We start from the raw sequence: 13,117 nt of genomic DNA, 5'->3' as shown, positions 1-13,117 counted from the left end.
TGAAAGCATCAGCCCTCTGTGCTTTACACTGTCTGAAAATTATGCTATCATCTGAATTGCTGAGGTCTGGCTTGGGAAAGACAGAAACTTTCTGCCTCACTAAGTACGTGTGCTGTGGTAGAGCTAGAGCGGCAGGTAGGCTTTTTCAAACTATTCCTTATAAAGCAAGGAGGCAGAACCACTGCCTAGATCTTTCTCCTTTTTTCTTACTGAATCAGAAGCTTGGAGTCGATAGACTTGAAATGTGACCCCTGCCTTGTTCAGTAGCTAAGGGAATCACTGACTAATAGCATTCTTAGATTTTTAAAAACATACTCTAACTGTGAATATATACCATTGAAAATACCACAGGGCTTTCACAAATTTTGAGTAGACATATGCAGAATTTGGATCTAGCACTGTAATGCCTTTCATAAGCTTTACAGGTATCTGTTAGGCTTGGAAATCTAGTTTCTCAAAATGTTTACAAAACTTCTGCTGCGGGAATGTTCTAGTTAATGAATAACCACTCGGCATGCCCTTTTCTAGCATGTGATTTTCCTCTGATGTTATGCGTGATCTTGGCTTAATTTGGTATAGCTTTAAAGATCTACAAAGGCCTCTCCGAAAAAGCAGTTCTGCTGATTAAATCTAGTGACTGGTCAGAACTGGAATCCTGTACATTTCCCTGCCTTCCACCAGTTGTGGGGAAGCCAAACTGCTGCCATTCTGAACCTCAAGTTTTCTTGTTGGCTTTGTTTGTTTCCCGTCTGGCACTCTATCCAGGGATAAATGAAACCGCAGGTCAGCACTTGTGCATCTGTACATTTCTGGATTTTGGAGACATCGATATTTAGGAAGAGAACTTGGGTTTGGCTTACAACATGAGTTGTGAGGGCTTATATTTACCTCTCCACAGAGGTGTTCTTGTTTAGATAGTGTAGTGGAAGTTCACTTTTTAAAAACAGCCTGTGAAATTATCTCTGTGGTTTTGGTTTATGCTGTAGTCTCTGTAAGTTGGACTGCCTTTTCCTTGCTTCTTTGTGAGGGAGATGCTAGTATTTACCAGGTATAGCTAGCTGATAGTGTTCACTGTTGCTGCCTCTGTCAACCACCACGGTAACTGTATGTTTGCAACCACAGTTCTTCACAGCATTGCCCTTGCTTTGTAGTAGTCGATGTCTTAGTCTTTGTAAACTATTAATTTGCAGTATCTCTGTAGCAGTTAGTTATGGCATAAGAGCGGATAAAAGCATTAGAAAGGGACAGTGGAAGAAGTGCATCTTGCAGGGCAACGATCATGGCTTTTATTCTAAAACAGCAAAAGACCCAACAGACACCAGAAAGTTGATGAGCAAGGTAAAAGTTATGACAATGTGATGTGGAAGCAAAATTGCCATGTTCCTGCCAGTTCTGCCCCTGGCAACAAAGTACATATTCCATAAGGCATCAGCAAGTCTGTAACTTGGAGTCAATATTTGTGCAGGTTTATCGTGACTGATCCCTTTCTCGGCCAAGTGCTGCTTGGTGCAGTGTTCTACATTTGTTAGGTGAAGGAAATACTTCCTTTGGAGAAATTCAGCCTAGACTTTGAAACCAAACTAAGCCTGCCTGAGATGAATTCCAAAGCCAAACAAATTGGAGAATGTAGACTATAGTAAATGGTGACTTTGGAAGCACTTCAAAGTGTGACCTGGTGATTTTCCATGAGACTTAGGGTCTTAACTTTAGGTTATTACATGGTTGTCAGAATTGCCATGATACCTATGAGCTTTCCAAAGCTGAGTGTGGAAATCCTCATGCCTGTGAAGTAAGTACGGTATTATCGCCTTCATATAGATGGGGAGCCAAGTCCCTGAGGCTTTATCTGACGTGAGGATAGTGGGGCATACACCTGCCCCTCCAGCCATGAAGTGTGTATGTGGCCAGACTCAATGCAACTGTGTTTTGAGGATTGTGTAGGATCTGAATCCTATCTGTCAAATCTGAGACAACTGATGTGGTTATTCTCCCTCTCCTTCAGGCATTCCCAGCTATGTGTATTTTAAGTGTCTCAACAGAAGTCCCTTAATTTACAGTGTACCTTATTGCAGTCAGTAGTAGAAACAATTCAATGTTTCCACTTCAGGGACCAGAACCGGGAAATTTTAGTCTCTGATTTGCATTATTTTTTTTTTTCTTGACACTGGTTACTTCTCTATCATATCAAGTTTTATTTTTCCTCAGATACATTTTTTTAAGATTTTCTTCATTCAGTAGTGTGATTTGCTGCTCCAATAGAACAATGCAATTTGTCATATCCATTTCATGTATGTCACCTTTTGTATGTGAATCACTCTTTACTTTCTATTTGTCTTAAAAATTACTCTTTCAAACTAGTTACAGACATTGTAATGCTTTATGGCTGCCACCTGTTTTCAATACATTTTGTGTTGTGGCGCATCAGGAATTTATAATAGTATCGGAACAGTTTTTGCTCCCACTGTGCATAAAACCCATATTCTGATTTTATTCATCATCTGTTAGACATGCTTTGAAAGCCAAATCTGAAATGAAGGGGGGGGGGGGGGGAGGGGGAAGCAGCATCCCAAAAAATGTATTAATAGAAAGTGATGTGTTTTCACTGCAGTGTCATTACTAATAGGAGCTTCAAAGCAGTCTGGTAGGTTTGAGAACTTACTCTTTCCTCTGCAAATGTAAGCTGCAATATGCACATTGCTGATTAAAGAATGTTAGCATGGAGAGAAGAAAGTATAGCCAACAGGACAAAGCTTATTCATACTAATTGTACTGTTAGTGGACATGAGTTGTAATTATCCATCATATAATTGGAATATCCTATCCTACGTGGATTTTTTTTAAAAGAGGCAAAAACTCTTGTGTTTAAAACCAAGAGATCTCATGGGCTCTTGAAGGGAAGCTTGGACTGTATATTCATAGGACAAACTGGAGTAGGATGGCCAAATCCTACACCTTAGAAGGATTAACTCCAGGTAAACAGCTCTGGAAAGGAGCTGGGTGCCCTGGAGGGCGCTGAGCTTGACACGAGACAGCAGTGGACCTGGCAGCCAGGAAGCTTTGACAGCGGTCTGGGCAGTATCAGCAGGAGCAAAGTGGACAGAGGGAAGTGATTAACCCTTTGCTCAGCATTTTTTAGACCTTACTCCAAATATTGTATCCAATAAAAAACAAAACAAAAAACCCCAAACAAACAAAAAAGGCAGGGGAGAAGATAAAACTGGAGGGAGGTGAGCAAAGGGTCACCAAGATTTTTGGGAGCTAGAACACACGCCCTTTGAGGAGAGGCAGGGAAGTGGGGCTCGTTTGGCCAGGAGAAGAAACAATTTTGGGGGTGCTGAACAGCAGCCTTCTTGTACATTAAGGACTTTGAAATCCCCAAACTCTAATAATCATGCACATTTCTTAACTGATTTTCTGTGGACCTTCCTCCTTAATTCCATCACTTTCAAAAGGAGGGTCTAGAAAATGGAGAGACTTGAGGATTTCCTCTATGTTGACCAGCAGCAACTCTTAACTCAGACAAATACAAGAAACCCAAATTCATTTAATACTCCTGCTATGCCCGTAGGCAGTTTGCAGGAGGTTAGGAAGGTATGTAAGAATTAAGAAAATATATTTTAACTCCTCTGCCAGCATGAAGAGGCTGAACTTTGAGGACACCAAATATTCCGCATCAGTCAGTATTCTTCTGAGCTTGACTCACTTTGATATTCAAAAAAATCCTGCTTTAATTGCCAGTTGTTGGGCTTTGGGTTTTGTATGACACGGAAAAAAGTGATCTAATAAAGAGTGTGTGATGATCAGTCCCCCTACCTACTGCTGGTTTTGGCATCCACAAATGTGGGTACCATGGAAATCACAAAATATGCTGCTCTGCATCTCAGGATACTTTCTGGACATCTTAGTTGGACATCAGTTACTCTCTCCAGTTATTTCCTGTGCTACAGTAAAAATAATTGCACTTAAATACAAACCCCAGACCTTCAGTATGGGTGACTGACAGCTTGACAGCCACTTGACATAACATCTTGGAGCATACGCAAGGCAACTTTTCCCTTTACAACTGAGGTGTGAGTTACCTTTCTTTTGTTGAAAGAAAAATCAAAGGTTACCCTGAAGGATGCTTCAATCTGAATGCTACCTTAGCTTGTGGTTACTTATTCATGTAATTGTAATTTATGGGTGGATGAAGTTTTTGGGCCAAAAGCGAAAGCTGACTAGCTCAACTTTGGGCTTTCTTTAGAAAAAACAAACCAAAGCAAGTCTGTTCTCCTTGTTGAACATTTTTAAACCAGTAGGCACTGTGTGCTCAGTGAAGGGCACAATTTGACTGACTTTTTTTTTTTTTTTTTCCACTTTACACCATACATAATTGGAAAAGGAGCCTTCCAAGCATAGATAATTATTTGGTCTTTAGTTTCTGGTCACGACTGCTTCAGAACTATTCATTGTGGTGTTATATATAGAAATTGAATTGCCTCACTTCAGCACCAATAGTATTCAACAAACAGTGGTCTCAAGAGAGACCTTCCATCACAGATGACATGCCTGAATATTATTCTGATGCTGTCTATGATGGCTGGCTCTGCAATTTGAAATGGAGGGCATAATAAGTTATGAAGGGTTGCTGTCTTTCCAGCAGTAGCGATGATACCGTCAGATCAGCGTTGAAGTTAATTCTGTCAAAAAAATCTCCATGTTCTTCTGAGGTTAAGTATGAATGCATGTTTCCTGCAGTTTGTCTGATATATTTCACCTTTCATTTCAGGTTCTTTTGTCACACACAAAATGTATTGTTGCTAAAGGAGATGGTGATAATGCAATTGGTAATAGATTATAGGAAAGATCTTTGTTTATGTGGAAAACTTAATAATTCAGTGTATTAGAAGCAACATCCTGAGCTGTATTTATAAATCTTTTGCCCTCCATGTGTAAAGGTAATATTTATATGCCATTGAAATTGATACAGGAAGTACTTATTCTTTTACAGGTAATTAGGCGTGAAACAAAGTAGATGGAGATGCGTATCACTTTTGAATAGAAGTTTTGTGACAGAAAATCCTATTTGTATTATTTCTATGTTTTCTATGCTTATGGTCTGAAAAATTGTTTATAGTATTTTATTTTAAATAATATTTTTGAGTATTGTTGCGAAATATGTCAGCACTGTATTTCCATGAGAGTATCAAAGGTGAAACTGAGCATTTTATTCTTAAGAACAGAGTAGCTTAATTGTCCATGCATTTAAATTAATTGTAAATTGCATGGGTTGTAATGGAAGACACAGGCTCCTCAAATGTTTTATGGATCTCAGCCAAGTTACATCTCTCTTTTTCATGCAGGTATTTTTGGCCAGAAGCTGGAAGATACTGTTCGATACGAAAAGCGTTATGGGAACCGCTTGGCTCCTATGTTGGTGGAACAGTGTGTGGATTTTATCCGACAGCGGGGGCTAAAGGAAGAAGGCCTTTTTCGACTGCCTGGGCAGGCTAATCTTGTCAAGGAGTTACAGGATGCATTTGACTGTGGAGAGAAGCCTTCTTTTGACAGGTAAAATCCTCCAGCTGTCCCCACTCCCTGAAGTCTAGACAGGACATGATCTGCTGTACCGGCTGACCCACAGTGCTGTAAAACACGTGGCAGCAACATACAGAATGACATGTTTTTGTAGGTTTTTCTGTATGTTTCCTGTTATCACTCTAAAATGTCTTTTCCTCGCCCCCCGCCCCCACCCACCCCACCCCCCCGACTTTGATGTCTGATTTCAAAGCTTTTCTGGAGAATTTCTATTTGTGAAAAGCTGGTTAGGAAAAGTAATGCTAATGGTTTGGCTTAATCAAAAATATCTGGATTGCCTTGATCTTAGTATCATTTGAAATAGACAAAGGAAGAATTTCTCTTGTCACCAATTTCAACATGTTCTGTTACCTAGAAAACTGGAAGAGAAGTCTACTTTTATGTATTCCTTTATAATTTTGGGCCTTTGGTTTTAAAATAAAAGTCACTGTGACCATAGTAACAAACCTATGTGGTTTTGAGGGTCCAGGTCCAATTGGTATTCCAATACTTACACAATTTTGCGAAGTTAATGAGAATTTTCTGGGCCAAGGAAGAACCCAGTCCTGTTCACAGAACTGTGTATGACTTCAGTCTTTTGTAATATTAATCTTTTTGCAAGTTCAGCTCTCCTTCTATAAGCACTGATAGCAGTAGTCCACATATTCAGAGTATGCAATCAGAGAAACAGAACCAGTGGATTATGAATGCCACATAGCCTTTTAACTCTGATCAGATTTAACATGATGGTAATGAAATTCCAGTTCAAGAGACTGTTAGTGGTAGTCTTCAGTGTATGCCCTAAGTGATATCTGTAACACACCTCCAAAATGGAATCAGGGTACATCACTCCCGTTGAGGGTCTAATGTGAATTAGGAAGAAGAGACAGCTTACATTTATTTTGTGTGACCTTCGACTGATAGCAATGCAAGTAACGAGAAGGAAAGCATAGCTTGATCGTTTAGTGCAAAAACATGCCATGATATGAACCTGATTGCTGGAAATCATTCACCTCTGTCCTTTCCCTATTCCTATGAAGTGAGCATATTCGTTATGCATGAAGGTAGGTATATCACAGATGCACCGAAGACAGACATCTGTAATGCTGTTTTATCTCCCTCTGAGGTTTCCTCATTCCTGTCCCTCACTTTAAGAAATGTCAAGAATTTGTAATGCTTTGGAAAAGAAAAGTGAATTGTCTTCCTATGAGGTTTGTTAGTTTTTCATCAGAATGTGAGAGTTAGGATAATTGACCAGAAAACAGCTTTAAGGAGCCAGAGGACTGTGAGAAGTGACAGTGTTAGCTGATAGATGTTTGTAGCACTCTCACTGACTGTTCAAATACTGTGTAACTTACTTAAAAATGGTAAAGAAGCATCTATTGGGTATATTTTCCTTACTTGGATGTTAAGATAAGTAGTACTGGTCATGTCTCTGGAACAACCTCTACCAGAGATACAAGTAGGCAAGTGGCAGAAACAAAAGGTTATTTTTTCTGTGCCTGTAAGCCAAATAATTGTGGAGGAAATGCTTAAGAAAACAAGCCACCCCCAAACTCCAGGAAGATGATGTACTGAACACCCCACTGAGAGCTACAGCTTGAAAAAGGTGCCTAAATTCTATCTGTTCAAAACAAATGAGACTGGGGCTCAGCTGCATGCAATTTTTTTCCCTGCAAGGTTATCTAATAACATCTGTAGCACACACTGATGAGCCCCAGGAATAGGCATGCTAGCTGAGCTTTAGCAGACGAAATGGAGAAGAGATTTTACGTGCTACTGCTGTGAAGAAGGCACATAATGTCTACTATAGCAATTAGAAGCATCAGCAGGAGTTGCCTATAAATCGCTGGTCCTGCAGTTCTGCTTCTGAAGCTGAGAATTTATAGAACACTGACCTTGTATGTCCATGTGTTGCGTTGTGAAGGGTACTTTTTCTATTTACTTTTTCACGTTTGAGTTTGGAGAGGTATGATTTAGGTGTAGCAATGGTCCAGAATTCAGGCAGACAAGTTCTAATCTCTGCTGTTGTTTCCATTGATCGTCTACATTTTTCCTCTAACCTTTTGTTCCATTTCTAAACTTCTGAGGTGAAGTTCATTTCACAGTGTTTGTACAGAGTGCCTATGTGATTACCTTGTTTTGGGGTAACATTTCTTTTCATTGTGCTGAAGAGCGGCATGGTCTCTGGGTTTGATGCAACCTGTTTGGCAAGTTGAGCTCTTGGAAAGTGGCCACAATATGAAAACTTGCTGTGGAGAAAAGAAAAAAATATATATGTTAGGGGTCCATGCTGACTTTTTCTCATGAACCTCCAGATTCACTTTGTTAATTTGTAATTATATGTTATTATCAGTCAAAAGTCTGGTAGTGCAAAATCTACTAAGGTTCCGTTTATTAATTTATGTTTTTCCTGTTCTCATACATCAATAATAATAAAGACTTTTGCAGTTAGAGCTGAGCTGACAGTTTTGTTGAGGGGGCACAAAACACAATGGAATCCAGGTCACACTTCTGTAGTGGTGCTGGGTCACTGGCTCCGACTGGGAGAAAGACTAGCTGCTGTCATCCGTGTAGGAACTAATATAAAGAGCTGATATTTGAAGAGTTTGATATTTTTCATACTGGTATTTTTTCTGTGTATAAGTGCACAAAAGTCAAAAAAAGACTGTAGAGCAGGTGAAGATGCTTTGAAATGTGTGTGTAGGTTTGTCAATGTGTTTGTGTGGGATATTATTATTAAATAATCCTTCTTCTCTTTGTGCTGTCTTAGCTAATTCACTAAAATATGTAACTTGTAGAATTAAAAGCAAAAACAAAGGTAAGACCATACAGCCATGATTAGTACTCCTTTAAAATGTCATATGTGTTTTAATATGGTTGCAAATCTTGAAACACCTTACAGCTGTTGGGAGATAAAGGTCAAAGGCACAGATCTGCTCTTTTGTCCCGAGTTCAGCTGCTGCCCACAGTTTTGTGGAGCCCCTGCCCTTCTCCCATGTTGTGTTCCTATCAGCACCCCTTTGGCAAAGATGACCACAGAACGTATGCAAGCGGAACAAATGTGGTGCATTCGAAAGAAGAATAGCTTTGCTCAAAAGAAAACGCAGCCATTTTTTAAACATAAAACAAGTTTGACAAATGGTAGCTCTCACATGAGTGTGGATGTTCCAACACTGAAGTCAGTTATAAAAATGCAGATTGAATCCAGGACAAGTCAGAGAGTGGCAGAAACCTTCATGTGTTAATTGATCTTGATCTTATTGTTGGATAAGATGTTGCTGAAGAATTGTGAGCTACGTGTATGAGAATGGAAACAGTGTTTGAAATTTCTCAGACTCACAGAATGAGAGAACCCGGTATCTGAAACACCCAACACCCCAGCCTCCCAGTATGAAAACTGGAACATCAGCATTGCTCGCAGTCATGGAAAGGGAAGGTACAAGTGCTACAACTGGAAACTGCTGAGGCCTTTTGTGTGAAGAAAAAAACACCCCACAATTGAAAACTATGTCAGTTTAAAACCAAAAATCAATAAATACCTCACTCCCTCTGTATGTATCTGCACATATGTCCAGTGGTTAAATCACAACAACGTATTGTGAAATCTGCTTTAAGGAACTAATAGTGCAATTAGGCAATCACTCATGCTTGCTACTACTTGAAATATCCTTGGTATTTCCAGTACAGCTCCACCTCTGTAAAATTGTTCCCTCTGGGGAATCCATTTTGCTTGCTCTTATGGTATTTGCTTCTCTCTGCTTGTGTGGCTTATATTTTAAATTTAAAATCCCACAGCTGCTTTACACATCATACATTGGTAATGATACAAAGTGGATTAGAACTATTTGTTCTGTAAAATTAGCACAGAGAATATGGCACTGCATAAGGAAATTAACTTAAGGGTTTGTTCTACAATTTTTACCTAGAAGGGGTACAAAATTGGATTTCCCTTTTTATATTACCTCTTTCCATCTACAGTTCATCACAATTTCTACCAGATGACATGAGAGTTAAGATTGCTTAGGGAGCAAATAAATATTGGAAATGTCACTGAATCAAATATTAATACTTTTGCGACTGACTGATGTATGTGGCTTGGATTTTCGTAACTGCTATCGCTGATGTATATAGTCGAGTAGTTCAGAAGAGTTTAGTTACAAAGCTGACCTGCCTGTGTTTGTGTGTACGCACAGGAAAGAAAAAAAGCACATAAATGCATATTTAACAAAACAACATCCCTATTACATTCTCTTATGGGTATGAATTCCTCTAAAGAGGAATGCAGTACGTTATATGACAAGATATTACTTGCTGCTCTAGTCACCGTTGCAATCAGCTGAGGAAAAGGGTATGTAAGTGGCAGTATGTGATAGCTGGCAAATGCTGTTTACTGGAGTCAAATAATCCAGAACGTAGAACTGGTATGTTCCTGTGCATTTAATCACTGGGACTGAAGAAGCAAAACAAGAAAATGATGAGGACACTACTAACATAATATCCTCAAGGTGAGAAGGAGCACGTGCACAATTCTTATTCTCCTCCAGAGACAAAGAATGTTTTAAATCTTTGGTGAATGCAAGAAATTGGATCTGTCTTAGTGGGCTGCAGTCTGCACTGGCACTGTACAGACTGGAAGTAGACATTGACTTGGAAATCACTGATTATGAAAATTGTTCTTTTCTTTTCCAAATACAAACCTGTATATAAGAATTTCTTTGTTTAGAGGCAGATAGTTCCCCACAAGGAATGAGCTTTATTCTCTTCATAGTGGGAAACTACAGTAATCCCAAAACAAAACATTTTTATGTGAAATGAAGTCTTTACTAGAAAGCTGTTTCCTGCCAAACACAAATGGCCTTAGGCCGCTGAAAATTCCTGTTCATTTCTGCCTGTTCCAGGCTTCCTTCCCTGATCCTCACAATCTGCTCATCAATTATGCCTCTGGAGCCCCTTCCACGTCCTATCTAATTTCAGCTTTTTCTAACCAGCTAGCAGAAAGAACCTCTGCATATGGCACAACTTAAAGACCTAGTCTAGCAATTAAATACACATTAGGAGGCACGTTTCTAGCATGATGCAAGGGTCATTAAATCAGTTTAATTGGTGCCCTGCTGCAGGAGTGTGTGTTTTTAGGTACTGGCAGTGAATGAACATTTGTAGTTGCTTTGCATGAATTTCAGTTTTAGAAATGGAGTTGGTGTGTCAGCTGTGATTATTAAAAAAAAAACCAAACCAACAAACAAACAACAAAACCCAAACAACAAAAAGGCAGCCATGTATTTCTCTTGCCAATGACAAATGACTTCTTAGATGGCTATGGTCACCTTTAAGAAAGGATGATATTTTGTTGCTATGTGGAAGGTCTGAGAGTGTGTTTTTTAAAGCACCCTTACTTAGGGATTTGTGGTGTTCTCTTCCAGTAAACAAGAACAGGTAGTTTATTTGCGGTGGCTCTTATATACTTGCAATCCCTGCACAATCCTGTAGAAATTTAACAACCTTTCTGAACAACCTATCAAATGATAAAATAATTTAGCAGTGTATTCGTTGGAACTGGTTGATTTTTTTTCCTGATGGGAACCCATCTGATTGTTAGGCTTCTGCCCACCTTACCTAAAAGCGCTTCTGTGTCTCTTTAAGAAACTGTATTTTTCTAAGTAATTTTTAATGTCCTTCCATAGAGCTTGTCTTTTCTTCTCTGTGTCCTAAATTGCTGTCTTCATTGCTGCCTTTAAAGCATCACTCTCTCAACCTGAATGAGTTGGCTGCTGTTATAATTACTGGAGTGGATGTCTAACTTGGAAATAGAGTCTGTCAATTTTCAGTATTCCTTGTACTGCTTACTCCCCTGAATGTGTCCCTGGAAGGTAGCATGGATTGTTAAAATCATGAGCACAAGGATAAATGAGCAGAATATGTGTTTGGTTTTTCTCTCTGTCTAAACAGAAATATAATTGAGATCAGTTTTAACTTGCAGTAGAGCGAGGCTCTTGTGGCAGCAAGGAGAGGACAGACAACTCACAACTTGAAATGGTAAATGCTTTCATATATGTTTTGCAAGTTGCAGGCAAGATTTCAGCTGGTACTTAAGATTATGAATTCTGCTACTTGTACTAGATAAGCGTTACATAGGGAGATGATACAGAGAGTAATGCTTTGAAGATACCTACACATGGGAACATTCACGTAGGACGTTCAACCAGTTACATTATACATTTGACCTGACCTTTTAATTTCTGGACGAAAGCGTGACTCCCAAAATCAGCTGAACGTCTCTGGATTCACTGTAACATTACTGAACGCAGGCTTTGCCTTCCTAGCCTCAGTGTACTGGCTTCTCAGCTGTAATAGTGCTCCAGTTCTCTCTGTGTGTAGTTAATGCACATTTGTAATATTCCCTTGATGTTTCTTACTCGGTGTTTCATCACTGGTATGTGATGGGCTCTAGTATCTCACTTAAGCTGTCTGCAGACTGGCAGTAAGGATACACACTGGGCAGCCAGTTGGAATCGCATGTGAGGAAAATGTCTCTACTGGTATGGGACTTGCTTTACAGACCTGAATGCAGGTAAGCAAGGATGCAGTCAGCAAACGTTGTGGTGGGTACAGGATATGTTGGTGAGGGGGGCTGTTTCCAGGATTGTGATCTGTGACACATTGATAGAGCTGTAATTCTAATAATTCTGGGAGGTACTGATACACAAACTGAACTGTACTGTTCTCCTTTGTTTTATTACCAGAACTCTTAAAATAAATTATAGCCTCACAGCTGCTTGTTTCCTACTGTTTGTTCTTTATGCAAACTGTTTATGTGTCATCATGATCTAGAGCTATTTTTGGCACAGCATTTATCTTTTTTGTAATGTGACCTTGCCCTGTTAATATTTCCTCTCTGAGAGTTTATGAGGAGCTTGTTGGCTTTGTGCTCTGAAGCGCTGACTCCAGCTCTCTGAACACTCTGTCTGCTTGTCCGAGTGTGAGGGGTATGCATGGATTTCTGGTGACCTGCTGGGCTTCAGTAATTTTTGTTTATGGTAGAGAGGGTGAAAAACTCCAGGCATTGTAATCGGTCTGACAGCCACTTCCACAGCGTCTGTGGTATCACAAAGGAAAGTGCTGTCAAAACAGCAATGCCGTGAGGGATATTAATAACAAAGTTCAGATGAATGGGGCTTTAAATATGTGTAGTCTGATGACTAAGGAGAGGCTGTGGTGCATTTGCATTTGTAATGCCTTTGCATGGACAGTGGCAGAGTGGGGGATGCTCCTTTGGAAACGTATCAACAGTAAATCAGTATTAATGTTTTAGTAAGGTAAGTAATCTTTCTCGGACTTTCCAGCATGACATGCCAAAATAGACTTTCTCAGCCTGCTGATGATTTTTGCGTTGCATTCAATTTTCTGCTTTGTGCTTTGTCATTCCCATTTCAAGCTTGTAATTATTCATTGTGCACTTGGAGAAAATCTACCTCGATTAATGATGGTTGGATATCCAATTTAGATAACAGAGGATTTTCTGCTGGAACTGACACACACTATTTTAATACTTGTTAATGAA

General features: G+C 39.5%; 1 protein-coding gene across 10 annotated transcripts in view; it reads left to right on the top strand.

The window, feature by feature from the left end:
• The window catches only part of ARHGAP24 (Rho GTPase activating protein 24), a 225,564-nt gene that overhangs the window by 196,828 nt on the left and 15,619 nt on the right, over window positions 1-13,117 (top strand). For all 10 annotated transcript variants that reach the window (XM_055724668.1, XM_055724746.1, XM_005433787.4 and 7 more), the window contains one exon: window positions 5,343-5,550. In XM_055724668.1, the coding sequence (XP_055580643.1) occupies window positions 5,343-5,550 (208 nt within the window). The remainder of the gene's footprint in view (window positions 1-5,342; window positions 5,551-13,117) is intronic.

This window comes from Falco cherrug, chromosome 1 (assembly GCF_023634085.1).
Source record: "Falco cherrug isolate bFalChe1 chromosome 1, bFalChe1.pri, whole genome shotgun sequence".
Lineage (NCBI taxonomy): Eukaryota > Metazoa > Chordata > Aves > Falconiformes > Falconidae > Falco > Falco cherrug.
Note: the sequence above shows the minus strand (reverse complement) of the source record. Positions and strands in the feature narration are given on the sequence as shown.